Source organism: Bos mutus, chromosome 3 (assembly GCF_027580195.1).
Source record: "Bos mutus isolate GX-2022 chromosome 3, NWIPB_WYAK_1.1, whole genome shotgun sequence".
NCBI lineage: Eukaryota > Metazoa > Chordata > Mammalia > Artiodactyla > Bovidae > Bos > Bos mutus.
The window spans coordinates 1,015,287-1,042,445 of record NC_091619.1 but is presented as its reverse complement, the minus strand read 5'-3'; the positions used below and the strand labels follow the sequence as shown (position 1 = coordinate 1,042,445).

General features: G+C 53.5%; 1 protein-coding gene across 4 annotated transcripts in view; it reads right to left on the bottom strand.

Annotated features, from left to right (window-relative positions):
- Window positions 1–2,320: 2,320 nt before the first annotated feature.
- Window positions 2,321–27,159, bottom strand: part of KIRREL1 (kirre like nephrin family adhesion molecule 1) — a 104,722-nt gene continuing 79,883 nt past the window's right edge. Inside the window, exons 2-15 of one of the 4 annotated variants that reach the window (XM_070365733.1) lie at window positions 24,866–25,015; window positions 22,938–23,087; window positions 17,312–17,469; window positions 15,292–15,442; window positions 14,177–14,282; window positions 13,878–14,026; window positions 13,589–13,716; window positions 12,603–12,777; window positions 12,413–12,513; window positions 10,612–10,810; window positions 9,056–9,163; window positions 8,784–8,923; window positions 8,147–8,224; window positions 2,321–7,910 (exon numbers count right to left, since the gene is read on the bottom strand). In XM_070365733.1, coding sequence (XP_070221834.1) covers window positions 7,434–7,910; window positions 8,147–8,224; window positions 8,784–8,923; window positions 9,056–9,163; window positions 10,612–10,810; window positions 12,413–12,513; window positions 12,603–12,777; window positions 13,589–13,716; window positions 13,878–14,026; window positions 14,177–14,282; window positions 15,292–15,442; window positions 17,312–17,469; window positions 22,938–23,087; window positions 24,866–25,015 — 2,270 coding nt within the window. In that variant the 3' untranslated portion in view covers window positions 2,321–7,433. The remainder of the gene's footprint in view (window positions 7,911–8,146; window positions 8,225–8,783; window positions 8,924–9,055; window positions 9,164–10,611; window positions 10,811–12,412; window positions 12,514–12,602; window positions 12,778–13,588; window positions 13,717–13,877; window positions 14,027–14,176; window positions 14,283–15,291; window positions 15,443–17,311; window positions 17,470–22,937; window positions 23,088–24,865; window positions 25,016–27,159) is intronic. The other 3 variants (XM_005910589.2, XM_070365744.1, XM_070365749.1) reach the window with 3 other exon arrangements.

Here is a 27,159-nt window from a genome sequence, read left to right as displayed (position 1 = left end):
CTTGTTAAACTCTGCAGACAGTGGTGGTAAAGCGGCTGTTGGTGTCATTACTACTTGCCCTCAGGCTGGAAGTGACTTGAAGAAGGGCCTGGGCCCCTGCACAGGAATAGGTCTAATACAGGAGACAGGCTCCTGTGGCCTAGATATGAATGGATTCCCCCTAAAACCGAGTCCCCGTGCCAAGCTTATGATTAATCTCACCATCTAAAACCTTATTCCATTTCTTGTCCCACCCACCCCTGTTCCCTTAAGGATTGAAGAATATCAAAGAAAAGGGGGACTTGAAACTGAAGAGGACCCTGCAGGACCCTCCTAGGGCCCTGTGTCCCCCATTTCTTATTTGTCCTAGGCCTTCTCTGAGTTCCGAAGGGCAGACTCTAGCAGTTACTAATGAGGGAAGTGAGGGGATCTACAAACACAGGGAAAGCAGTCAAGAAACAACAGTTCAGTGATGAAACAGAGTCCTAGTTCCTCTTGAGGGACACAGCTAATAATCGGACACACTTCTTTGAGTTGTTCTGTGGGAACTAAGACTCCCCACCCAGGTGGAGGATGATGACTACACGTTGACCACAAATCCATAGACCCCAGACTGGTTGGAACCAGGAGGCTGATGATTAAGATTCCTGAAACACCACACTGTCATCTACCACCAACCAAAAAGGAGGTCATGCCCCCTACCACCCTCATTCCCCCCAAATCTTACACCTCAGCTGGCTTGGAAGATGAACCTGAGACAAACCTATGTCTCCCATCTTCTTGGTTGGTCTTCTTTCTCTGCTCCAAACTCCAGTGTTTCAGTTTGGACCTAGGGCACACGAACTTTGGAGTGACAAGCAGCATGTGGCACCCTATACAGCTCACAGACTTGCCCCCAGGTGCCTGCTGACCCTGGGGTTGGGCTCTGGGGATGCAGAGACAAAGTGCATCCCAAGCACACGCACAGCACAGGAGATACCCTGCCTAATGCTACTTGGCCTAACAGAATGCACTTGGGCCTCCATGATTGCATAAACTTGCTTCTTCTCTTGTTTTTTTTTTTTTTTCAATTCTTCTGTTCACTTCTGGATCTCAACTATCATGCCATACTTTACCTGTGCCAGTTCAACTTACCTGGCTGAAGACTTTAGAGTCACACTGCATGGGCCTCTCATCCTCGTCCAGGTGTTCATCACTGAACGCCTCATGGACTACCTACAGGCTCATGGTCCAGAACGCACTTAAACTGCAGTCCCCACTGCATCCTGCCCCTCCCTCCGTAGAAGTTCTTGGTCGTGCTCTAGTCTTCTTGAAAATGGGCTGCATTATCTCTCAAATATTTTTTTCATCTCCTACGTCCTATCTGTCTATGACTGTGTCTCATGTCCCTTGAGTACAAATAGGCTGCTGTGGACCATCTTTGGTTTGCCGGATTCTTAACCGAATGAGGGAAATGTGTATGTTAGCTGCTCAGTCATGTCCGACTCTTTGCGACCCTATGGACTGCAACCTGCCAGACTCCTCTGTCCATGGGATTCTCTAGGCAAGAAGATTGGAGTGGGTTGCCATGTCCTCCTCCTGGGGATCTTCCCGACCCAGGGATTGAACCCAGGTCTCCCGCATTGGAGGCAGAGTCTGTACCGTCTAAGCCACTAGGGAAGCCTGGCTGAAGGAAATAAACCCTTGTATTTCTTTTGTGATTTATAGTTTTCAAAAACATTATCTGAAAGCAGCTTCTTCTTCTTTTTTTTTTTTTTTTTTCCTTTTTTTGCCAGTTATCCTCTAACACTGCTGTGAAAAGAGCAAAGCAAAATCTCTGCAAATTCTACTAAACTTGGGGATCCAGACTTTCTCAGCAGGATGGCCCGTGTGTGTGTACTGCTGGACCATCTGTTTTTTCATTCTGTTTCACTTCAAGTTCAAAGGGCTGGTGACCCAGCAATTTTGAATTTTTACCTAAACCACTGCATTTTAAAATAAATGAAATCAGTCCTGTTCACCCTCACACTCCCAAATCCTTTGGGATTTGGATCCCAGATTCAGTCTCCCGTTCCTATTCCCATAATCAAATTTGGCACTGAACATTTGGATGCTGTGTTCCAAAAGCAGGGAGCCTCTGGCTGTTTGTCCCTGAACTGCCACAATTGGCCTCAGGCTTTTGCGACACAAACTGGTGAATAAAACGTGTTTGCCCCACGGCCTGGAGGTGACACAAATAGATAGTCTCTGCCATCTCAATCCCAAAATCAATCTTCTCCTCCAATTCAGGTCATTTCACCCCAAATCAGCCAAGCTTTTAAGTAACTAGAGCTGCTTGTACATTAAACACCACAAAACATGGTACTTTTTAAAACATTTATATTTATATATATAAAAAAATTAAATATATATAATATATAGTGTGTTTGAGACTAAAAATATAGTACATAATATTTAAAAAAAAGGAAAATGAAAAAAGGCAGAATAGGAAAAGTGTGAGGGACACAGATACACATTGCTAAAAATCTACGATGGTCTGTTCTAACAAAAATAATATTTTTTTCCTCTTAATTATCATCATGGACCCATTTATTATTGGGGCTTGAGTGGAGAAAATTTAACTGGAGCCAGAAATGGTGGTTGTAATCCCAAGAAGAGTGGGGTTAGAAAACGTGACCACAGGGAGCCCTGGACCTCATTCTGGTGTGACTGGAGGCAGCCAAATCTCCTGGGTCACTATTGCTAGCAAGATTGTGTCAGAGTTTGATTGTATTGGCAACCTGGCTGCTCTCTTCCCAGAGTCAGGGGTACTCCCAGGAGACAGCATCTAAAAATCTCCAGATGAAGAAGACCCCTATTGGCCCACCAACACTTGCAAAGGCCAGTTGTTGGGGACAGCAAAAAGCCAGGATTAGGGGACAGGAGATGGTAGGAATGAGTGACAGACAGCTCTATGCAAACAGAGTTATTATCATTACTGTTATTATTTTTAAGGGCAAGCTTGTACCAGAATCGCCCAGTATGGCCTGTGACTTCTGCGCAGCAATTATTCTTCCAGGGACAGGGCCTGGAACTCACTCACAGTGATGCAAGAAAATGTGATCCTCCCACCCCCCACCCCCCCCAAACCCATCTTCCGAATTCTGAAACATCCCGAGCCACACATCCTTCCATCTTCTCCAGAAGCCCAGAGGTGGAGTGTCAGGACCCAGCTGATAAGTGAGGCCAATGCCTTTCAGAAAGAGGCTGTTTCAGAAAGGGAGCAACAGTGGTAAGGGGAAGGCCAGGAGAAGGGGATGGGATATTTAAATGCTAATTTTATAGCCTCTTCACAAAAATAAATGCCTTTCCAATTACATCTCTTGGTCTGCGCACTTCAGTGGTCTGTTACCACGTCCTCACTGGTCCCGCCAGAGTCAGAAGCTTCACTGATGCCTTTCAAGTGATTCCCTGCCATGCAGAAGGGCCTGGAGAGGCACAGAGCGGGTGACCTGGCTCATGGCACGCAGCACCAAACTGGCAGAGAAGCCAGGGTTTCTGCAGCCTGGGTGCTTTGCATACAGCAGTGGGGACAGAATCACCCTCTCAGCAAAGACTGAGGAAGTGATGTCACTGAGCCAGTTCAGTACAGCTGGGGTAGGCCTCGGCTTTAACACGGCTTTCTCCAAACCCGAGTGACCCATGTACAATGGCAGCACACATGAGCCAAATACACTGAGACGCCATCTGATTCCATCTGAGAAAGCCCGGGACGTGTAGCTCCTGACAGACAGCCACCCATTTAATGAGAGGGTACCAGGGCAAAAGAGACTCCAGGGCAGTGTTCTCCATCTTGTCAAGCAGAAAAGGCTGCCCTCAAAATTACCAGAAAGGCAGCACCTGGACTAGGGTGCGCAGTGCTTGGAGACAAGAAGGGTTGGGGTGAGATCAAACTAATCTCTTTCATCCCAAGAAGGCAAGGTATCTGTGAGAGCATAGACCTCCCTTCCTTTCTGACTTACGTTGGACTTTGCTTCATGCAAATATTGTGGCTAGACTTTGGTGGGGGATCCCAATTTAGGATGCAAGCTGGACCCTCCACAAGGAGACTGTGGGTCATCCAGAATCACAAGAACCTCCTGAAGACGCAGAACTGAAGTCAATAACTGCTGGACTCCCTCCTCACTACCACCTGCCCTTCTGAACTGCTCCTGAACAGACAGGTCAGCTGTTCTCACACCTTGCTCTCTAGCTCAAGACGCCTTAGTCTGCAGGCTTCCCCTTGCTCAGTGAGACCAGCCTTCTGGGCCATGGGAGTGCTCCAGAGGACGTGGGCGGAGTGTGGCTGCTTCCATTTTTCCCCACAGAGGTTACCTGCAACCTGGGGGCACAGTGAAGGAAACTCACCATGCCCTGCTTTGGCCAGAGACACCTTTGCAAACCTGTCAGCCTTCTGAGTGGGGAGCAGCACAATGTCCAAAGGATAATCCCACATCAATTTCACTGAGGTTTAGGATATTCTTTCTGCTGCTGTTTGAGATCAAGGGGTTTTTAGTGGAAACTCATTCACAACACTTCTGACAAGAGGATGAAGTCCACAGTGAAAGCTTCTTTCAAGAGAAGAACCTTTCAACTTCCCCCCACCCATCCACCCGCTGTTACCAAATCCTTGCCAGGAATGGCAGGCCCTTCCACCTCACCAAATGAAAATACGCAAGAGTCGGACAATCTGAGGTTTGTACAATTCTCCCTCCTCATCTTAAAGACTAGAAAATATTGGACAATGAACCTAGAGGTTAGGCCAAGGTCACTCAGTAAATGGCAGCTTCAGAACTGGGTCCCATGTCTCCGGATGCCTTGCTCTTCTCACCAGCACTAGCACGTCGAAGGCAGTCAGAATCACCAAAGTGACCACATCAAGGGCTGAGGCCCCGTGCTGGGGGATTCCAGCCTTAGGTAACAACCGCCCAAACTCAAGGGCATCTGCCACGCCCCAGAAAGGCAATTCCATTGGCTTAACAGGTCGGTCCCCACTCAGACTCTGATCAGCCTAGAGTAAACACTGCAGAGGGTAGAGGCAGTCCTGAATGCTGACACCTCCCTGTGCCTTGCACGGTGTTCACAGGGAAGTAAGTCTATCTGGCTTCCAATAGACTTCTCATGCTCCCTGCAGTGTCAGCTGAGTTACCGTGACCTCAGGGCCTCCTCCTCTCCACCAACAGAATGGACCCAGTACTAAAACCAAAAAGGAGGAACAAGAGAACGCGGCCAAACAGAAGTCATTTGGAATGTTCCTGTTTAAAAAGCCACCATCTTTAGATTTTAACTGTTTAGATTACCCCGTGGCTTCTGTGAAAATCATCAAAATATGCCTGAATTTGCACAGGGACCTGCATCCTTATTGGACCACGTCACCAAACTCACAGAAAAGGCTTGAGCAGGAAGGAGTCAGCTTCCAGGGGTAAGGCTGGAATAACGCTGTGAACCTGTATGAGGCCTCTGAAAGGGCCGGTCCATGGGACTTGCCCGTGCTGAAGTGGAGGAGGATGCAGACGCAGCCTGAAGAGGCCAGAACTGGAGCTACAGGGTATGCGCTGTCCTTACTGCCAGGGGATGGCGAGGAATATCACCCCACAGACCCATCTGCAAAGGTGGCGATGGCCCGTGGCTGATGAGCATGTAACTCATTAAAGCGAACATGACTAATGAATGGCGACCACGAGAAAGGGCAAAACGCATTCTGGGAATTTTAACAGAGGACCCTCCCGTTAGGGCTGAGCTAAGGGAAGAGCAGACCACGCTTCTTGGCAAGGGAAGGTCGGGGCAGAGGAGTGAGTTCTCTTTGGAGCGCCCGTTCTCTTTGGTCAGGAGGTGGCGGCTGAGAATGTGGAATGCGTATGTGGGCGTGAGTGCAGGAGTGTGTATGGAGGTGAGGCTGGGCGTGGGAGACTTCGTGGGCCGCGGCTGCCTGCAGTGCCTTTCCGCGTGACCTTACTGGGTCAGCCCTTTCTCTTACTAGGTCCCCTCGCCCGTCTATCCCCTAAACTCTGCAACACTTGGCAGTGAGTTTGCGCTGACCGTACCGGATTCCTGTGCAGCCACCCACACAGGGCCGGTCAACCAAAGCAGGACACTCAAGGCACTGAAAGTGGAAGAAAGAATCTGATTGGTCCAGGGAAAAAAAAAAAAAAAGATACGTAACAAACGAAAACCCGTCTAAAGAGAACATCTCCCACAGATGTCCCCCAGAAAGTGGCCTCTCTAACCAGCTGGTCAGCTCTGGGGTAGGACAGCAGAGCCTGACAGCCAGGCCGGACAGCAGAGCCTGACAGCCAGGCCCTCTTCTGGTCCTATAGAGCCCATCGGGTGACAGGTCTCACCACCTGAATGTTTAAAAATGGATTCAAAGTGCTTCGAGATTGAAAGAGTAATGGAAGGTACTGGAAATCTGATAGAGAACAGGTTCCCCCTTTCCCAGTACACTGGGACTTGTACTTGGGTGGGGAGCTCCCTACAGCTTCTTTTTATATTTTTACCCCAAGTGAGGTTTTTTTTTTGTTTTTAAATTGTGTTTTGTTGTCTTTGAAAAAGCCTATAGCATGCCCACTTTCACCACCACTCCGCAGGCAGGCTCATTAAAGCAGAAGTGGGGCCTCCTGGGGAGGAGAGGGGGCTTGGATGGGCTCCCTCTAGCGTGGGTTCTGGAAACTGCTATGTAGCACGCTGATGTCTTGCTGGTGACTCAGGACGTGGTTGGTTCCTGACCTATCCTTCTCCATCACGACCCCCCTGACCTATCCGGCTGGCCCAGCACAGAGGAGGAGGAGGAGGAAAGGGCAGCGTTAGGAGAGATACCTGGATCCCTCTGCAGGCAGAGCGACAGGGGTCCACAGTGGGCAGCCAAGATGACTTGGCATTTTAATCCCAGCTGAACGAGGGCTGGATCCGAACTCGGTGCCAGGGCTAAAAAAACAAATCCAAGGTCCCTTCTGCAGTCCCGAGGCGGGAGAGATGCACCCAAGGTGTGATGCGGACAACAGACGGGACGGGCCAGGCAATCTATCTGTACCAGAGCCACCCACCCCGACACTCGGTGTCCCCTGGGCCAACGCTTGCTCCTCCCCACAGGACGCCCCCATCACGCTCACGTGAGACCAGAGGGACGGCATAGAAAGGGAATGCTAAAAAGTGGCCCCTCTGCTCTCCGCAACCTTCACTTTCCCAGTCCCCAGACTAGGGCCAGGCAAGAGTGCAGGTCAGAAGAGACACATCCTCCCGAAGAAGAGGGAAGGGCAGGCCCAGGAGGCTGGGGCATGCGCAGAGCACCATCCTCGGGACGGGGTGTTTCCGGGAGACCTGCTCCCTGCCTGCCGCGGTGGGAGGAGGAAGGCCGGTCCAGGACGGGAGCAACAACGGGCAATGTCCCTGAATATCAGGGAACAGCTGTGAGAGCCTTCTCCTCTGCCCCGCAGAGATGCCCCGGCCAGGCGCCGGCCCTACACATGCGTCTGCATGCGCTGCTGGAATCTCTGGCCGTAGTCCGAGTGCTGGGAGGTGTAGGAGAATCGCGTGGCGGTGGCGTACTTGCCGATGGGGTCGTATGCCTCGTATGGGGTCCGCTCCAGGCCGGACGGTGGGGCCTGGGGGTAGCCCAGTCGGTAGGTGGGGTACCCTGCTGCCCCGGGGAAGGGATGGGAATTGAACTTCTCATAGTTCTCGTAGGATAGCTGGCTGGCAGTATCGTTGCCAGCGGGGGCAGCAGGACCAGGGGGCGTGGGCTCAGGGCCGTAGTCGGGGGCCGGGGCTCGGCTGTAGGTGTTGAGCTGGGCGTAGCCGCTGGAGTGGGAGAGGCGGGAGGAGGGGCGGCCGTCGAAGCGGGCAGGGCCGGGGGCACGGTAGTCAGCATAGAGCACTGCCCTGGAAGACGGGCGGTCTTCGTGGGCACGGACGTTGTAGTAGCCATTGGTGGGGTCCTGGGTGGCAATGAGAGAAGAGAATGAGGTGGGTTCCTCTTGGGGAGGGGTGTGGAGTCTCATCATGGCCCTCTGGGCCTCCTCTGGCTCTGCCCGGGTTCTCTTCATCTCTTCTGTTCCCTCAGTAATCTCCTGACCCTTCCTCCGCACACCTGCCCTCACCTCCGCTCTGCCCACCCCTGGGGCCCGCGATCCATGTCCCGTGCCCCTCCAGGGGGCCCTTCCCCAGTCCGCACCTTCATCTCATACTCCTCCCGGGTATCGATGGTGTCACAGCGCAGATCCTGCTTTAGGTCCACGTCATCCTTGAAGGACTGCAGAGGAGCCAGAGCTGGGCATCAGGAGATGGACGCCTGCTCTCGCCCGCCTTGCCCACCCATCCCCACACCCAGAGGCTGCCTGTTAAGAGGAAGGGTCTGGGGCAGGGGCAGAGGTCCCGTCCTCTCCCCGCAGAGACTCTGGAGTGTAGTGGGAAGAGGCCAGAGATATGGGTTCTAGCACCAATTCTGTGATAATGTGCAGTGCTTGAGTATGTCCTTGCCCCTCTCTGGGGCTGTTCTTCATCTGAGCGCTGAGGCAGTTGGGCCAGAGAACTTACAGTTGGGTCAAAAAAACTCTTGACACGCTGTTGCGGGGAGAATGGGGTGAAGGAAGCCTGTGTAGGTCCCACCTGCCTGTCCTCTGCTGGAAGAAAATTAGCCTGGGGAGCGTGTGCATTTTCTGTGTCTGTATGTATGAGTGTGTGGCGGGGAGGGGATGGGACCAAAGTAGGTCAACTGAGGGAGCAGACAGTGGCAGTTTCAGTGACCTGGAGTGGGGCTGGTCCCAAGAGTGTGAAGAAGAGGGTAGGCCAGGGAGGAGCTGGACTCTCACCGAGTAGATGGCCTTCATGACACGGGTCGCCGTGGAGACGCTGGCAGTATCATCCTCCCGGTCAGAATGCATCGTGAGTGGCTCCCGGTTCACGGTCTCCACTTTGATGTCCAGCTTCCTCAGGGTCACGTCTTTGCGACCTGGGGACAAGGGCCGCAGCCTGGACCTACCTGGCCTGGAAAGCGCAGCTGCCAATCCCTCCTTGCCCCTCCCAAGCCCTGCCTGTCAGAGACCCTCAGGAGGGCTGTGGCCCCAGCAGGGCCCATACTCACTGCCTTTGCGGCGCCGGTAGAGAAAGAACACCAAGGCGATGAAGAAGAAGATGAGCAGGATGCCTGCACCAATGGTGGCCCCGGCGATGATGCCCACGGGTAACACCTCTTCAGATGTGGGAAGGAAGGGCGGAGGGTGAGGATGAGGTCACACAGGGGATCTGAACTCAGTGATGGCTGAAGTTCACAACCGCCGAGCTCCAGGCCCCTGGACTTCGCACAGGGTTGTTTCAGTTGAGTTCAGTTAAAGTCAAGGTGGGATTTGAGAGGAAGTCTGCATTGTGTTTGGATTTAGACCTTCACTTTAACTTCATCAGAGTTGGGATCGACTTGACCCTGGCCGTGGTGGTCTGTCTGTCCCTCTCTTGCAGCCCACCTGCCTGGGAGACTTTTCTTGTCTGAGGTTGGCTGTCCCCAGACTTTCCCACTGGCACCTGTGTTTCCACCTATTTCACTGCCTTCCTCATCCACACCATTGTGACTGTTCCATCTGCACCTATCCTCCCAGGGCTCAGGCAGTTCTGGTTGGATCCCCCTGCTCCTTGGAGATGAGAAGGACCCAGGAATCCTGCCTCCAGTCTTCTCTCCCTTCCTGTCTGTCCTGGATAGATCAGATCCATGTAGGGCTCTTCCCTTTCAGAAGTGTTTCCTGCAGAGTCCTCCTTATTCATCTGCTCTCTTCTTTCCCACCAACTCCTTGCTCTTGCTGGTGCCCTTAGCTAAGACAGACCCCCCCCCCACCCCCCACAGTAACTTCTCCCCATCTCCCACATCAAATAGCTAGTTCTTACAAAAAAAAAAACTTTTTCCTTATCAGAGTTGGGAGCTTCCAAGAAACTCAAAAGTATTATGTCTCTTTTATCAGGCTAGAAATGCCTTAAGGGAGAGAATATGTGTCTCCTATCACACTAAGGATTTATGAAAAGGTGTGTGTGTGTCTGCGCGTGTGGGTGCACTCAGTCATGTCCAACTTTTGCAACCCCATGGCTACAGCCTTCCAGGTTCTTCTGTCCGTGGAGTTTTCCAGGCAAGAATACTGGAGTGGGTTGCCATTTCCTTCTCCAGGGGATCTGCCCAACGCAAGGATTAAACCTGTGTCTCCTGCATTGGCGGGCAGATTCTTTACCACTAGGGAAGAGGCGGGGGAACCAAAGCTTCCTATTCTATGCCAAGTACTCCATGAATATCGTCTCATTTAATCCTCATACCAACCTAGTGAAGTATGGAGTGTTACTGCCTTTACAGATCATTTCATTTTTCTGCATTTGAAGTCATTTCCTGCCACTCTCTAGGTCCTCCACTAAACTGAAAGTTCCCGGATGGCAAGGACTGTGTTCATGTACATCTGTCCCTGCGGCTTCTAGTGCGGGGCCTGGCACATAGCAGATGCTCAATGAATGTTTAAAAAAGTGAGTGGGTTTCCCAGCTGAGCACAAGACCAGGCTGTGGTGGGCCCAGGAGAGAGCAGTGTCTCTGAGCCATGCCCCTGGAGAGAAGAGGGAGCGGAGTCCCCAGGCTGCCCTGTGCCCTGGCGACACAGCCAGTGCCGCGGTTACCTCGCTCTTCCAGCTGGATGATGGCTGTGCCTGGGCCGAAGCTGTTCCAGGCGGTGCAGTTGTAGTGGGTCTGAAAGTCGGCCTCCATGACGTTGTTGATGGTGAGCGTGGACAGGACCCCACTGCCTGAGTTGGTCCTCTCCACTGTGTAGCGTTCCAGGGTCCCCACCTCCAGGAAGTTCTCCTTCCATGCCCATGCCTGGGGTGGGGAGGGCAGGATGGGATGAGGAAGAGGCAGGTGGTGGAAACACCTGACCCACCACAAGGCACAGTCATAGCCTCACCCCGTGTGCCCTTCAGCCCAGATCCATGCTCACCCTACAACAAGCCCAAGCCACACCTGCTGCCTCCAACCCTGGCATCAAACCTCCCGTCTAAGAGGAGCGGCGGCTCCCAGACTTGCTCGAGACACATGCTGTGACCATTCAGATAAGTGTAGGGACACTCTTTAACATGAGGATTCCTGGGGCTTAGCTCCTAAATATGACTCTCTAGGGCACAAGCCCAGGAATCTCTATTTGGTAGTGGTGGTTTTTGAGGCAAGGGAGAGCAATTTTATTCGGGAAGCCAGTAGACCTGGAAGATGGTAGACCAGTGTCCCAAAGACACATCATTCCCAAGTTAGAATTCAGGCTTCTCTTATTGGGAATCTCTATTTTCGTAATAACCCCAGCTGATCCAATGAACCAACATGTGGGAACAAGTCCTGGACGGACAGCCAAGAACCCTGGGCTCTCGGCCTGATCCTCCTTTGAGCCCTGGGTGGCTGCTCCCTCCCATCTCTGGGCCTCAGTTTCCTTCACCTGTAAAAGGAGAGGACCAAGCTAGATAGATAGTGCTCCAGCTTCCCTCCAGCTCTGATAGTCTGAGGCTCTTAACTAAACATAACTTTGGCCTTGCCTTTAACCACCCCACAGCCAGCCCCACAGGAACCCACCCACCGGCTCTGGAGACCCATCCACAGACCCTTATAAATGAGTGGGAACTGTCACCAGGAGGAGTCTCTCCCGGGCTCCTCCATCCCCCGTACCCCAGGCTGGGGCATGCCCCCTCCATTGTGTCCCCTCCCTCAGAGTGGAGCCCCAGGGAGAGGGAGCCGCCGAGAACTGGCTCTTTTCTAGGGATCAGTCCTCCTAGCTCTAAAAGCGAGGCCCCCCGGGAGCCGAGCCGCCTGCTGCCCAGGCGGCCGTGGTAATGAAGTGTCCCTGGGCAGCCCTGGAGTTAGCCAAATGGTCATTAAATGTGATGAGGGGTTTGACGGTTAATGGTCACGGAAGGAATTAATGGCTCGTGGTGTGAGGGAGAGGGAGGGGGTGGAGAGCAGCGGGCGGGGTGCTGGTAGGAGGAGGAAGGCAGGAGAAGGGAGGGGAGTGGGCGGCTGGGTGGGATGGAACTGATGGGGCAGGGTTGGGGTGGAAGGCACAGCAGTGGGCAAGGAAGAGATGGGGAGGCTGAGGAAGGAGGAGGAGGTGAGGGACAGGGGCGAGCAGGAGTGAAAGCCCAGGGGAACGGGCAGCGCATCCAAGAAGACTTCACCAGGCCTCTCACACTAAGGCAACAGCAACTCTGTTCAGTAGGGATCACTGCCCCCGTTTTATGGATGAGGAAACTGAGGTTCCAAAGACCAAGTAACTGGCTCAGGGTCACACAACAAAGAAGAGACGAGGTGGCGTGTGAGCAGGGAGAGGGACAGAGTCAGGGGATGAGAGGCGCAGGGTATAGGAAGGGCCTGGGGAAAGCAGGAGGGGAGGCTGAGGTGGGTAGGGAAGTAAGCGGCTGGCCCGAGGCCTGGCCCACTCACAATGCGGTCTGGCGGTGGCGTACTCCCGATGAAACACTCCACCTTGCCACCGTCGCCCCTGACAGCGTACTGCACGGCCTCGCTGGAGATGATGGGGGGCCCTGCAAGCAAGAGGACAGGGTCAGGGCCAGCTGGAACCTCCAGCAGCCCGCCCCCAGGCCCCCCGACCCGCCTTCCTCAGGCCCCTCACCGTTCACGTAAAGTGGCACCTCGCGCTCGGCCACTCCGATCCGAGGCACAATGGCCCGGCAGGTGTAGGTGCCGGCATCGGCCTGGGTCACCGACTTCAGCAGCAGTTGGTTGCTGTTACTCAGGACCTGGGCAGAGAGAGCAGCCTCGGGTGGGGAGCCAGGAGGCCTGGGCCCCTAGATCCATGTGGGCCCCCACATTGGAGGCGTTGGAAAGAAAGCAGGAAGGGCCACAAGTGAATTCCCAGAAGGGAAGCAGAGTCCCAAATCTTATCTGGTCCATCCCTTGACTCTAAAGAGGTTAGCATTTAGACACAGCATCTCTGTGAGAGTGGGCAGACCTGGGTGGAGGTGCATGAGGGCAGGTGAAGCTGCCCTGATTTTTAAAGAGGATGCAGCCACTGCTGGTGGTCTCTCCTAGTGCTTCTCTTGCCAAATGAGGAAGTTTTGCTCTAAAATCCCTTTCTGCAACTTTGGCCCAAACTGTCCCATATAGATCTCTGCTGCTGCTGCTGCTGCTGCGTTAACCGTGTCTGACTCTTTGCAACCTCATGGACTATAGCCTATCAGGCTCCTCTGTCCATGGGATTTTCCAGGCAAGAGTACTAGAGTGGGGTGCCAGTGCCTTCTCCGATAGGTCTCTGCAGAGCTGTAGAATTCAGCCTTCTCTAGTGCATCACCCCAGCCACTCCACCCTCCTGTGCAGCATTCACTGACCAGGTATCTTGCCACAGCAGCGGCTCCACTCCGGCCCCCTTTCCCCCTCCCACCCACAGGTCACTGTCCCTCTCACTGCCACTGAAGCAGCCAGCTGTCTGCCAAGGAGGGGTGGGGTTGACTGCAAGCACCGTCCTTCCAAATCCAGAGAACTTGGGAATATCTCAGGTTCAACTTGAAAAAGAATGCTGTGCCCCCTGCGCCCCCCTCTTCCCAACCAGTGGCCAGGCTCCTACCGCCCAGTGTCCAGGAGAGGCGGAGAGCTTCTTACCATGTTTGAGTCCTTTTTAGTCCAGGTGAGGGTGAGGGGGGGATTCCCAACCCAGACACAGGTGAGGGTCACATCAGAGCCAATGTCTGTGGTCGTGGGTTTAGGGTCAACTACAATCCGAGGGGCAACTGAGGTAGAAAGGGAGAAACAGATCATCAGGGTCCTGATCTCATCGGGGCGGGGAGGGGAGGGGCAATTCCAATCTTCCTCCTGCCTTGTCTCCTCAGCCCCACAGCCTTCCCCATCCCACCCCAGGTCCCTTAAAGCCCTTGCCCCTGCAGCTACTCACAGTGGACATTGACTAAAGTGCTGACATTGGTGCTCCCCACTTTGTTGTGAACCTCACAGGACACGGGCTCCGTGAAGAAGGAATAATCGACATTGGTTTCATAGCGACTCTCATGGGCATCTTCAATCAGGAAGCCCCCCTTGGCCCACCTGGAGGAGGCAACACAGAGCAGGGTCAGGCCTTGGAGCTCTCTCCCCCACATCCAGAGGCCTGTCTTCCCCAGTCCCCCACTCCGGATCTCAAGGGCCTCCCAGTATCCCTCCCCAGGGTGTGCCCCCGCCCCGCCCCTCCCCTCCTACCTGTAGCCCAGGATCTCCGGGTTGGCCGTGGCCTGACACGTAAAGATGACGCGCTCACCCTCCTGCACCGTCTGGGGCTCAATAGACAGGGTCACTGTAGGAGGGTCTGCAAAGCAGAGGACGGCAGGTCAGGGTCTTTTCTGTCCCTCAAATTTCTTTTTCTCTGTCTAGCACATACACTGAGACCTCACCCATGTGGTGATCTGGGAATTTGAGTTTGCAGTGTACCAGCTCCAGTAAATAAGCTTTCCTCACCTTTATTCCAGGAGCCTCTAGGGGCCGGCTAGGGTGAGGACCAAGGATGATACCAAAGGGACAAATTAATCAGACGGTGTAGTGACCAACTGTGACCACTAGGCGTCAGTGTGGGTTCGCTAGGCTCACTAGCCAGGATGGGGGTGGGGCGTTTCTCCAGTTGCTGCCCACACTTCCACTCTTCTGGGCAGTGGGAATTTATTGAGCACTTACCCAGTAGCATACTCCATGTGAGATGCTCTTACACTATATCTCACTTAACGCTCACAACCCTGAGAAGCAGGTATAGGTCATCACAATCCCTTATCTGAAACCCCTGGAATGAGATGTGTTTCAGAATTTGGAATTTTTCAAATGTTAGAAAGGTTATGGTGACCACAGACCATTTATTGTGTAAGACCCCCAGAAGAATCTGGGCAACATCCCATAGAAACACATTAATATATCTGCTGTGAAATATATGGCTATTCCAACTGAGTTATTAAATAAAAGACTACAAAAAGCTTCCGTTCAGGTTTTGCCACCCAATCACTTTTGGTTTGGAATTTCCGATAAGGAGCTGTAGGCCTGCATTTTATTTTCTGCACATATTCAGAATTAGAAACTACGGCTCAGAGAGATTACGTCATTGCCCAAAGTCACACGGTTTAAACCCGGGAACTGCCTGGCTCACAGCTGATGCCTCTTGTGCCAGCTCTCAAAGCCTACGGTTCAAAGCAGGGAATCGAAGAGGACAAAGAAATGGAGCATCTGTCCCAGGGCCCCTGGGGGATTCTTCTGTGCTTTCCAAAGGGTGCCGCCCCCCAGGGTGCACGTTGCCCCCCCACGCCCCCCACCGCCCTCCCCGGGACCCTGCTCACGGTGCACGTCGAGCTCAATGGATGTCTCCTTGCCACTCGGGATGGCCTCATTCACGCTACGGCAGGTGAAGACACGCCCAATGTCCAGGTCTGTAGGGTTGATGAGCAGCTGGCTAATGGTGGTCTCCCTCTTCCCATCCTTCAGCAGTTCCTGGGGTGGGAGGATGAGGTGGGGAATAACGGTGGGAGACACGGTCAAGCTAAAAGCCCCTTCCTCTGCTCTTGGGGTGACCCACACAGAGCTAGGTTTGCTGGAGGGGCATTCAACCTGAAGCTCTGCCCTTCCTCCAGCCCCTACCTCCTCCTCAGGTTTAGGTTTTTTTTTTTTTTTTTAAACTAATAAACTTTATTTTTTAAGAGAAGTTTTAATTTTACAGAAAAATTGAATAGAAAATACAGAGTTCCCATATATCCTCCTCCCCAACCCCAGTTTCCTCTATTATTAACATGATGCACTAGTGTGATACATGTTACACCTGATACATAAAACAAGTAATGAACCAACATTGATACCCTATTACTAACCCCATGGTTTTAAGTCTCGTTCCTGGAATACCCTGAGTCCAACCCAAGCCTGTCCTTTTCTGGAAAGTCTTCCTTTGCTAATCCCAGCTCTCAGGACTCTCTCCAAGACTGAACGTGTGGCCCTCACAGGCAATCTGTCCTCCACACTGCTCTGGTCACATCCGCCTTGCCTCTTAGGCACTGTGCTGTGCATGGGTCTCTCCAGCTAGAACGTAAACTCCTTGAGGGCAGGGAAGGGACTCACAGGCTCAAAGTCTCATAATGGTTCTATGATACCCAACATGAGACATGATCATAGGACCCTTGGGCTGTTTTCCAAGGCTGTTTGCACACTGCCTAGGGGAAACCATAATATTAGGCAAAGTGGCGGCCCACAGTTTGACAGCAGTACAAGCGTCTTACTAGGCCTGACGCGGTACTGGAGCGGTACCGGCCCAGTGCAGTAACACTGGCTTCCTCCTGCTGCTTCAAAGCCCCATCTTCAATAAATATAAAAAAAAAAAGAAGGGGCAGTAGATGACAAATGGCCATTGACCAATCGGCTTGTATGGTTGCCAAAATATTTCAAAACATGTAACCATAGAGGGGAAAAATGACAGGGTTCTTGGTGGTGAGAAAGTTAAGCACCACCGAAGCCAAACTGTTTGTCAAATGGTGAACTGAAGGCCAGAGAGATGTGAACTGTCCGAGGTGACACAGAGTGTCCAGGGCAGAGCAAATCCAGCCAGTCCCTGGGGCCGCACAGGTGGAAGGTCTCTCCCCTCAATGAGAAGTGCCTCCTGCAGCATCTAGCAAGTGGCTGGGTACACCTGTGCCTGTCCCCAGCTGGCAAGAGGAGCTCCAAATAGGAGATCTGGATTCTAACTCCAGCTCCACCACAACTTTGCCACGTGATCCTGGGCAAGTCATTTGATGTCCTTCTCGCAACAGGTTACTTATCTATAAAACGTCCATATAATCGCTGCTTCCCCAAGCTCTTAGTTGTGCCTACTAGGAACATGCACCAACTAGAAGCTGGGAGAAGAAGGTTGAGAGGACCGTTAGCAAGAGACTACAGTCCGATCCAGGTATAAACCCCAGCTCTGCTGCGTGTCAGCTGTGTGTTACCCTGGGCAAGTCACCCAACCTCTCTAAACATCAGTTCACTCTTTTTGAATTGGAAGTTAACAGCTAACTTATGAAACCCCTGTGAGGATTAAGAGAGACTGTCCATAGACCTTAGCATGCACAGTGCCTGCTACACTATAGGTGTTTAATTAATGTAGCTATTCTCAATGTTATTCTTAGTCTCTGCTAACTACTGAATGGGCCTGAGAATTCTCTTGTCTGGACCTCAATTTGCCCAGCTATTTAATGAGAGGATCGGACCACATGACTTCTAAGGCTGCTTTCCACATCTGTGTTCTCCACTAGTCTGTGGTCAGATTCATGTGGGAAAGGGAAGGTGACCTAGAGGGCGGCCTTGGAGGAGCTGGGGGAGCAGGCAGGGTCTCACCGTGCTGGCCACAGCACCCTCCTGCTGTGTCCCGTCCCGGAACCAGAGGATGGTGGCAGCAGGCTTGGCGTTGAAGGCGCGGCATGTGAGGTTGTGGGGGATGCCTGCCTGCAGCAGGATCACAGGACCGCCATCAATCCTGGTGTCCTCTGGGGGGACTGTGGGGAAGAGCAGAGCAGAGTCAGTCCAGGATGTGGCCAACAGTGCCCTGAGGACAGAAAGCCCTGCCCCTGGAGGCATCTCTCCTACCGAACATCCACCCCTTGGTGGGACAGTGCCATCCTTACCCCCTAACTCACGATCACTGAATTGCTGCTCCTGTGGTCTGGGGGACCTGGCACAGAAAGGTGGCTGCTTCCAACGTAGCTTCTTACATCCATTCCCTCCTGTCTGCTCCTCCGCCCTGGTGCAGCTGGATGAGTGGGTCTATCATAGCAACCTCCCAAACGGACTCCCTGCCTCCAGCCCCTGCTGGCCTCAACCCATCCATCATGGCTGGCAGGTTATTTTCTCTACAGATCAGCCAAGTCTGTACTACTTCCCTGTTCAACCACTTCCCATGTCTACCAGCTGCCACGGGCATGAGTTGCAAGCCTTTTGACCTGCGACCAATGTTCCCCAGGTCAAGTCCTGCACTTTCCCACCTCCTCTTCTTGTTTCTGCTCCCTTCCCTCACAGGTTCTCTTGAACTGCTGTCCATACTGTTTACATCCCAGCTGCTGCACAGGGCCTTCCCCGCCACATCCCCCTCCTCAACCACCGCCTCTGTGCTTCCCAGGCAGTCACTCGAAGCTCCGAGCACCATCTATCAATAGCTTGTCTTTGGGTTACTTATGAGGGTTATCCATGTCCCCTCTCCAACAAAACCATTATCCCTGGAAAAGTAGGAACTCCATCACATTAATATTTATACAGTCTCCGGTGCCTAGAACATGACCAAAGCAGGCTCTGGCTAAATGCTTAAGGAATCGAATCAGTCAGATGTTTGAATTAACAGGAAATAGGTCCCTGTCCTATACCCACAGGCTTTGGAACACTCAGGTGAACCAGGCTGCAAGTTCCCTGGGAGCAGGGGCTACTTTTTTCTCAAAGCCCTAAGATCTAGTGCAGAGGCTGGTTGATGACGCATCCTTGGGGCTATTAGCGGAATAAGTAGTTGATGGGATAAAGATGGAAGGATTTTTATTATAATTTTGGTATTTGGTATACCTCGTGTTCACCAGCCAGCAATGTGAAAGGGTATCGTTTGCTTTTTTGCCAGGAAGACCAGAGAAACGCAGAAGGCTCTTTCCAAGGGAGCCCTTGAGAGGAGACCCTGGGGTACCCATGAGGCCAGTCCTGGGCAGGGCTGTTCTGGAATTTATGAGATGACGGTCTCCATTTTTGGGGTTTCCGGGGAGAGGAACCTCTTGTAGCCCATCCCAGCACTTTGCTCAACTGGTGCACGCAGAGTGGGTGGGTGGGGCCAGCCCAGGATCTAGAAGCAGGCTGCCCTGGTTTCAAGTCCTGGCGCCTTTATTCATCCGTCAAGCGACCGCGGGTGACGCTGCCAGGTCAGTTTCTTTGACAGGGACATACGATGCCCATCCCCAGGATTCTCACGCAGGCCAGACGAGGGCGGAAGAGAGGCCGTCACATGTGAGGTGCGCAATGTGTTCACGTTAGTGCCTCATGCAGGCCAGACGAGGGCGGAAGAAGGGCCGTCACGTGTGACGTGCGCGATGTGTTCACGTTAGTGCCTCACGCAGGCCAGACGAGGGCGAAAGAAGGACCGTCACGTGTGACGTGCGCGATGTGTTCACTTAGTGCCTCACGCAGGCCGGACGAGGGCGGAAGAGGCGGAAGAGGGGCCGTCACGTGTGACATGCGCAACGTGTTCACGTTAGTGCTCGGACAAGAGCCAGCAGTGCCTCCAGCTCCTGGCTGGCCAGTGATCTGCTTGCTGCATCCCGGGCTCTTCCTCTTTGCTCGCTAGTGTACATGGGTCCAATGGCAGATGGATGCAGATTGGCAAACGGGGTGGGAAGGAGAGAAAGGCAGAGAGAAATGGAGCTGCCACTCAGGCTCTCTTGGTCTGTGGGGGGCCCCTCTGAGGTCACACAGCGCTATCATACCCCAGGAGGACAGTCCTAGTTGGGCAGAAGAGGGGAAAGCTTCTTCTCCCATCAGCTTTCCCTTCCGTTGGAACATTGGTCCTCACCCTTTATTTAGGGAAAGACCGCCCACCTTTGTCACTAGCGCACCTTAGTATCTGAGGAGAAGAAAATATGGCCGTTGAGGTGTCTACTAAGCTTAGTTAGACAGCATGTGTCCAGGTGGTTATTTATTTATTTTTTTTATTTGGCTGTTGTTTTTCAGTCTCTATGTCATGTCCAGCTGTTTGCGATCCCATGGACTGCAGCACACCAGGCTCCCCCGTCCTTCACTATCTCCCGGAGTTTGCTCCGATTCATGTCCACTGACTTGGTGATGCCATTTAGCTATCTGATCTCTGCCATCCCCTTCTCCTTTTGCCTTCCATCTTTTCCAGTGAGTGAGGCCTTAGTTGTGGCATGCAGGATCTAGTTCCCTGACCAGGATAGGACCCTGGCCCCCTGCATTGGGAGTTTGGAGTCTTAACCACTGATCCACCAGGGAAGTCCCCATGAGTGTGTTTATGAGCACATTTTAGGATTTGAAACTTAAATTTGTATATCAATATTTACGTGTCTGAGGCCTCAGTTTCCTTGTCTGTAAAATTTCAAAAAGCACATTGACATCTGTTCCCCACAGTTCCTATTGGGAGAATGAAAGGAGATCAAGGGTGTGAAACCGACTGTAAATTGTAACATGATCGACAACATCTCCACCACTCACTGACCGCTCACCAGGTGTCAGCTCAAGCACTTCGTGCATAGGATTTCTTTGCGTCTTCACCACAGAGTATATTTCATTAATCCTTTCATGGTAAATACCATTGACTGCCCCCCAACCCCCATTTATAGACAAGGCACTGAGGTTCAGACAGGTCAGGCCAGTGTGCTCAGAGCTCAGCGGCAGGGCTGGGACGAGTTCTAGGCCTGCCGACCCAGAGCTGTGCTCATCACCACTGCACTCGACGTTATTGCTGTGAATAATGAGGGAGCTGTGGGTCTGTAGATCTGTATTATGTCTGTGTCTGTCTGCCAGGGAGTGGGAGGCAGCTGCTCAGAGTTCTGCAAGGCCATTCTGTGGCCTGGGATGGTCTGGGGTGGGGGGCTGACCACCGAGGGTTATAGCTGCAGGAGAGGGGAGGTGACGAGGCTGGCCATGTGCAGGGAGGCCGATTCCACACACCGAACACAGCACACTCTCCACTCGGTCCTGCCCAGTCTCTGAGCCCCGAATGAACAAAAGCTGTGTCTAGGCAGGTGAGCAGAGGAAGCTGCACAAACTTTCCTGCCTTCTCATTGCCTCCATGTGGCTGCAGGAGGCAGGGGGTGTGAGAGTTCCAGAGAGACGAGGAAGGGACAGAGTGAGGGGAAAGGAGTAGACGGATGCATCTTCCATCTCTTTTACTCTTGGGGCCTCATCCACCTGAAACACCCAGATAGGCTACAGAGATCCACATCCTCAACACCCTCCAGATAAGCCAGCCAGCTCCCTGCTCGTGTAGACCTCCCTCACTGACTCGAAAGCTTTTAGACAAGATACTTCTCCACCAACGGTTCCCATTGATATTCTCCGCTGCCAGGAAGCCTTCCTTGATTGAACCAAGTTGCAGGATGTCATTACTAAGTTCCTGTTATATATCTAGGGTCTTGGCTGGCCTTTACCCATCTTTCGATATTTCTCCCTCTCTATGCTGGGTCAGGAGGGGGAAGGAACAGTATCAGGACCCCTTCATTCAAATGGCAGTCTCCAGTCTGGAAGTAGCATCTTCCAGGACTTAAGCCGAGGCAGTTAGGGAGGAGAAAAGAAGAGATAAGGTTTCGTAAGTATCTCGTGTTCCCTTGGAATGCCTGGTCCAGCATGGGGCTCATACCCTCTCCAGTGAGGAGGGGAAGTTGATGCCTTAGCACTCCACACCTACTCTTGGTGGTCAGCTAACTCCTGCCCCCTAACCTCCATCCTGCTCGATGCTAATTCTCCCCATGTGTCTTCACCAGAGAGGAAAAGTGAGTCATCTACCAGCCTGGAGTCCTAGTCCTTCAGGGCCTTTACATCCAGAGAAACAGACTGCTGGGTCCCTCTGGTGCTCACTTATTCTGACACCTCACATCTGCCCAGACCTTCACAGTTTACAACTCCCCACTCAGGGAGCAGCAAAGCAGCAGTTGCTAAGAAAAGGCGGCATCATCATGCCATGTTACTGATGAGAAAACAGATGACTGGAGGTCACGACCTCTTCAGGGTCACGGTGCCAGAATGGCCTGGGTCTCCTGACTCCCATCCTACCTCTTCCCGCCATGCTCGGATGATTTGTCTCGTCCTCACCCTTCTCCCCCAGCTAAGAATCTTCCTTGTGTCCAGACTCACTTAGCTCAGCTCCCCGCTCCTTCCTCCCATCCCTTCTGGGGGGATTCCCCCACTTCAACAATTTTGGGGATAGGGAGAGAAAAGAGAGGGGGCAGGACAGATCAGATGGGAGCAGCAAAGAGAAAGGGATGGAGCAGATGACAAAAGGGAAGGAAGAGGGTCACAGGCAGACGGAGCCAAGCCGGAGACAAGTGGAGCAGAGTCAGAGGCCCAGGCAGAGCACCAGAGCTTGAGGGAGACAGAAAGATGGATGGAGCTGGAGGTGCCGCCAGGGAGGTGGGGGGCGGGGGGGTGAGGGCGTGTCAGAGCTGGCCTCATTCCGGTACTGGGTCCTGCCTGCCTGGTGCGTGCAGGAGAGGATCCCCTCATTATGCAAATAGCCCCGGGTGTTACCATAGAGGGACATCTGCTCTGTGCCCTGTGGGCGGCAGCCAGCAGGCTTCTTCAGAGACAAGCCCCCCTCCAGTGACTCCTGCAGACTCAGCCAGGACCCCTGCCCCACCCCCTCCCCGTTTCTCAGCCCTCAAGGCCCGATCCTTCCAGTTCTGCTCCCCAGTTCCCTGAGGAGGCCTGGAGGTGAAGTGGAGAAGGTAGGGTGAGTGCTGAGGACGGGAACAGAGGCCGAGAAGGGAAGAGGGGCTGAATGGAGGGAAAGGAGTGAAGGGAGCAGTTTCTGGGGCAGCTGCAAGGGAAAGAAATGGAGAAGCTTCCAACAAGCCCATCTGCCAGGAGAGGCCTGGTCTCCATTGCCCCGCCATGCCCCCAGTCTGGCAGGGGCAATTTATGTCCTGAAGGCGGAGCCCAGTCCCCGCAAGGCCTGGGCACAGGCAGGGCAGAGAGGATGCCAGAGCTCACACAGCCCACGTGTCCAGAATGGGTGCCCACGTGCCCATTTTTTTTCTCTTCTATCTGAACTTGGCTTTGGAAGGAGTTTAAAGGATTGGGGGAGGGAAAGCAAGGGAGATAGTCAGGACAGTACATGAGGCCAGGATCAGAGACAGAGAACTGGGAAATGTAAGAGGACATTGGGGAAGCGGGGGACAGCCAGGACACCAAGAGAAAGAGACAGTAGGAGGTGACGGGGCGGTGAGGGTGGAGGGGGTGCATGCGGGGTGTTGGGGGTTATTACTGAGCACGGTGAGTTTCGCTCGCCGGGAGCGCAGGGCAGCCTCCGTGGCCTGGCACTCGTAAGAGGCATCATCAGAGAGCTCGGCGTCTGTGATCTCCAGGTTGTACTGCCCGGCCTCTGCAGAGCCCACGACGCGGTACCGTGGCCAGGCTGCAGGAAGAGAAAGGGCTAGCCCAGGTGAGCCGAGGGGGCTCGCCTGGACCGCCCTGCCCCCAAGGGTGCATCCTCTCCCCACATCAGGGCCCAGGGGTCTCACTGGGAGCCAGCACCCCTCCCTCCACCCTCTCCTGGGGCCCAGGGGGCCCTCGACAGGGATGAGGTCCCTGTGCAGACACTGCGATGTCACAGCCTCCTCCGCTGAGGCGGGGAGCCACAAAGCAGGACGAGATGAGGGAGAGCAGAAGGGGGAGCTGAGCAGGAGCAGATGAAATCTCCGAAGCTGTTTGCAGACAAATGTCTCTCATAATAATAGGAAAGAAAAGGCAAAAAAAAAAAAAGGCAGACAGCAGGGAGAAAAGGAGAGGAAGAGGGGAGGGTGTATGGGCACTGGGAAATATAGGCCATTGCAGCTCAGACATGAGCTCACTGGGGCCAGAGGGAAGCCCAAGGCGGGCGAAGGTCTCACCCTCACTCATCAAGGGAGGGATGCGAGAAGCAGGGTCCTGCCCGCACCCCAAGGAGCCCCTCACCTGCAGGAGCCTCGCCCGGCTGTGGGCAGGCATACCTCTGTGCTTCTCCAATCCAGCCTTCTTCTCCCTCCTGCCTCCAGGCTCTCGTCCACCCCTCACATTCTGTCAGCTCTCGTGGTCCCTGCCCTCAACTCCCTCCCACTGCCTCCCTCTGTTCAGAGGTTATCGATTCTTCTCACTCCATATCTATTGATCTCTCTCTCTCTCCCAGTTTCTTTCTCTTTCCATCATCAATAGATCCGCCAGCCCCTCTCCTTCCTTCATAGAGATTGCTCCATACAGACAAATTTCTCCTACCTGCTCTAATGCACGGAACCCGCAGCAAATAGTCTCAAGCCCTGGATAACAATAAGAATAAAAATGCATAATCCCTCCCATGCTTTTACCGTTACACTGCTTGACAGCGAGCAGTGTGTTTTCACATATTTTCTCATTTGGTTCCAAACTCACAAACACTTTTATAAAGCTGGCAGACTGCAACTACTATGCCTATTTTACACAGTGGTAAACTAAGGCCCAGAGAGGTGAAGTGGCTTTCCTGAGGTCACCTAGCTGGAAGGCAGCAGAGGCGGGTTCTGACTCCCCCATTCACTCTGCCAGGCGGCCTTTCCATAAGTATCTTTACTTGCTTTGGAATAAAGGAGGCTTCCCCCTGTCCCCACCTTGGCACATTATGTTTGTTTCCGAAGTGGCTCCATAGTGCTTGTTAAATGAATAAATAAGCGCTTAGGCTGAAATTACAATGAATTTGTGGCCACAGAACAGACACTGCCTGGGCAGGGGGCAAGAGAGAGGCTGGAGCAAAGCCAAGCTGGCAGGAAACACTTGCAGGACCTAGAAGCTGCTATGTGCTCCCTTGGCTCTTGCAGGGGGCTCTGGAGCCTCCCAGCCCCTCCTGCTTGGCCTGGCTGCCTGCGGCTCCTCTCGTGGTGTCTGTCTGTCTAAAGCTGTCCTACGTAAAGGTCTATTGGTTTCCCTTGATTCCTTGGGCTTCCCGTTGGCCCTTTGTGAGCCAGTCTGCAACCCAGGAGGACAGGCAGAGCTGTGGAGCTTGGACATCAGCAGAGAGAGAGCTTGGGACAGGCAGAGAGACCGACTCACACAGAAGTGGGAGAGGGGAGGCTACAGCCCAGAGAAGGAATGTGGTGGGGAACGAAAGGATGTTGAGTCCAGTACTCTTTGTTGGTGGGAGGATGGAGGCCAAGATGGGTAGGCTAGGTGCTGGGCTGCCCCACTCACCTTTGAGGCCCTGCCCCATGCCCAGTGCCAGCCCATCCTTGGTCCACTGCACGATCCCCGAGTAGTTGAGCAACACGCAGGGGAGCACGGCCCGCTGTCCGGCCACCACGGTCTGGTCGGCTGGCTCCTGGCTGAAGCGGGTCTGGGTCCCTGTCAAAGCCAAAGTTGGCACGGGGTCAGGAGATGAGTGAGGAGAGGGCTGCACAAGAGGCCGTGCCTCCCAGGCTTCCGCTCCCACCCCGCGGTGGCCCGAGAGAGAGACGCAGGCCAGGAAGCTGGACCCTCTGGCCCCTACCCAACGTCAGCCCCAAACCCTTCCCTCCAAGAAGCCATGTGCTGGCCCTTGATTCTTCCTTCCTTCCATGGCCCATGGGACTGGTTTCAGAAGCTGAGGTGCTCAGTAAGCATAGAAAGTGGTGCAGTGTTATGTAAAGGCCTCAGAGACCAAGCTAGTCCAAGCCTCTCCTTGTTCAGACGAGGACACTGAGGAGAGAGAGTCACTTTCCCAAGGGCACCCAGCGAGTTAAGGACAGAGCAGGACGCAAACCTGAGCCTAAGCACTTCAGGTCCTGGGCTCCTCCTCAGCTACCGCGACCAGGGCTCACCCGTCCCCACACCCACATCACTGGGTGACGAATCCAGAACACAGGCTGCTGCTGATAGCACGGTTGCCCGAAACCCCTGAGAGGTGACTATCCTCCCATATCCCCGCTTGGACCTGTGTACACGAGCCAAAGTAAGGTGACACACGAGTGCAACTACGCCAACTGCAATCCCCCCTGGGACGCACCCAGCGAGGACATAACGACATATTCTGTGGGACAGTCACGTCCACCTGTATGTGTATAAATAAGCTTCCTGGGTGGCTGGTGGCAGATCCCAAACAAAGTAGCTCTGAACCCACTTCCTGTACGCTTGTCTGGTCCCGTGTTCACCCCTTGCCCCTGAGCTCTGGAGGCATGAGTGCATGCACACGATGGACACACCAGCACACGCCCAGCCTCCCGCCCCGTGGGAGCTGACAGGGCCACGTGACTTCGTTCCACTCTCCCTCTGGCTGCCGGAGCTACACATGGCTGCCCGGCTGGCAGCTCGGCCGGGAGCATTTGATTAGAGAACTGCAGAGTAATTGCCTTTAATTGCAGAGCCTAAATGGAGCAGGGAATTGGATTTCAGGTTTCTTCTCCCCCTTGCCCGCCCCCCCACTCCAGCCACCGCTGGTCGGCCTGGCGGTGGGCAGTCCTGGGCACTGCACTGTGACTGTCAGCTTCCCGCGCTGGGCCCCAGGAGATGGAAGGGCTGCGGGACAGCACAGGGAGAGGTCTGGGGCTTCCCACGCACGTCCCCAATCTGTCACACTCGGTAACCCAAATCAGTTTTCTCCCGGAACTCTGGGGACTCCTCCCTCTCTTTCCCTCCCCAGCTTCCAAGTTTTTAGAGACCACAGTCCTCAGATCCAACTCTTTCCTAACCCAGCTTTCCAAAATCTCTCTGATCCTCCATCACTCCTACGAGTATGCAAATGAATGGTCCCCTGCCCATTCCAAGACCTCCCTCTTATTCACCAGGAACAGGACTCTTCTCATCCCTCCCTTCTTCTTTTTCCTCCTCCAGCTCCATTTCTCACCTTCCCGAAACTGCCTCACCTTCCTGCTTCTTCCAGGAAGTCCTCCTAGATTGATCTTTTAGTTCCCTAGGCAAACACAGCTTGTCCCACCTTTCAGCCCTGCTGTCACAGCTCTATCCATGGAATTTCCTCTCCCAAGCTATCAGAGGCTACTTCCATGCTTTTGTTTGTGGGTAGAGGGCGGCTGTGGGTGGCAGTCTTGCCCCCTCACCTGTTCCATTAGAATGGGAACCTCTCCGCAAGGCCAAGGCCCACACTGTCTCTTCTCTCTGAATCTCCCTGGACATTTGGCATCCACATTGGTCGTTGCATATCAAGGAGACCAAGTGAGAAAGGGGCAGAGCTAGGAGTGGACTGATGGCCAGCATATGATTTACTACGACAAGGCAGCCTCTCTTGGTTAAGTGTGTAAATCCAGTTTTTTGGGTCTCCAGGGTGTCAGGAAGTTAAAAACAGCAGCTCCCCAACTCTCCTGATCTGACAGACCATCTATGTCTTCTAAGGGGAAAGGAAAAGGCTCACCCATATTTCCTGGGATTAGGGTGACAGGTGCTGATATCCTGGGGGAGAGGTGGGTCAGGTGAGCAGCCGGTATTATTAATTCAGTCATTGCCCTCATTATTATTCAAATTTATTCATATCATTGCGCATTTCTCTAGTGCAGCTA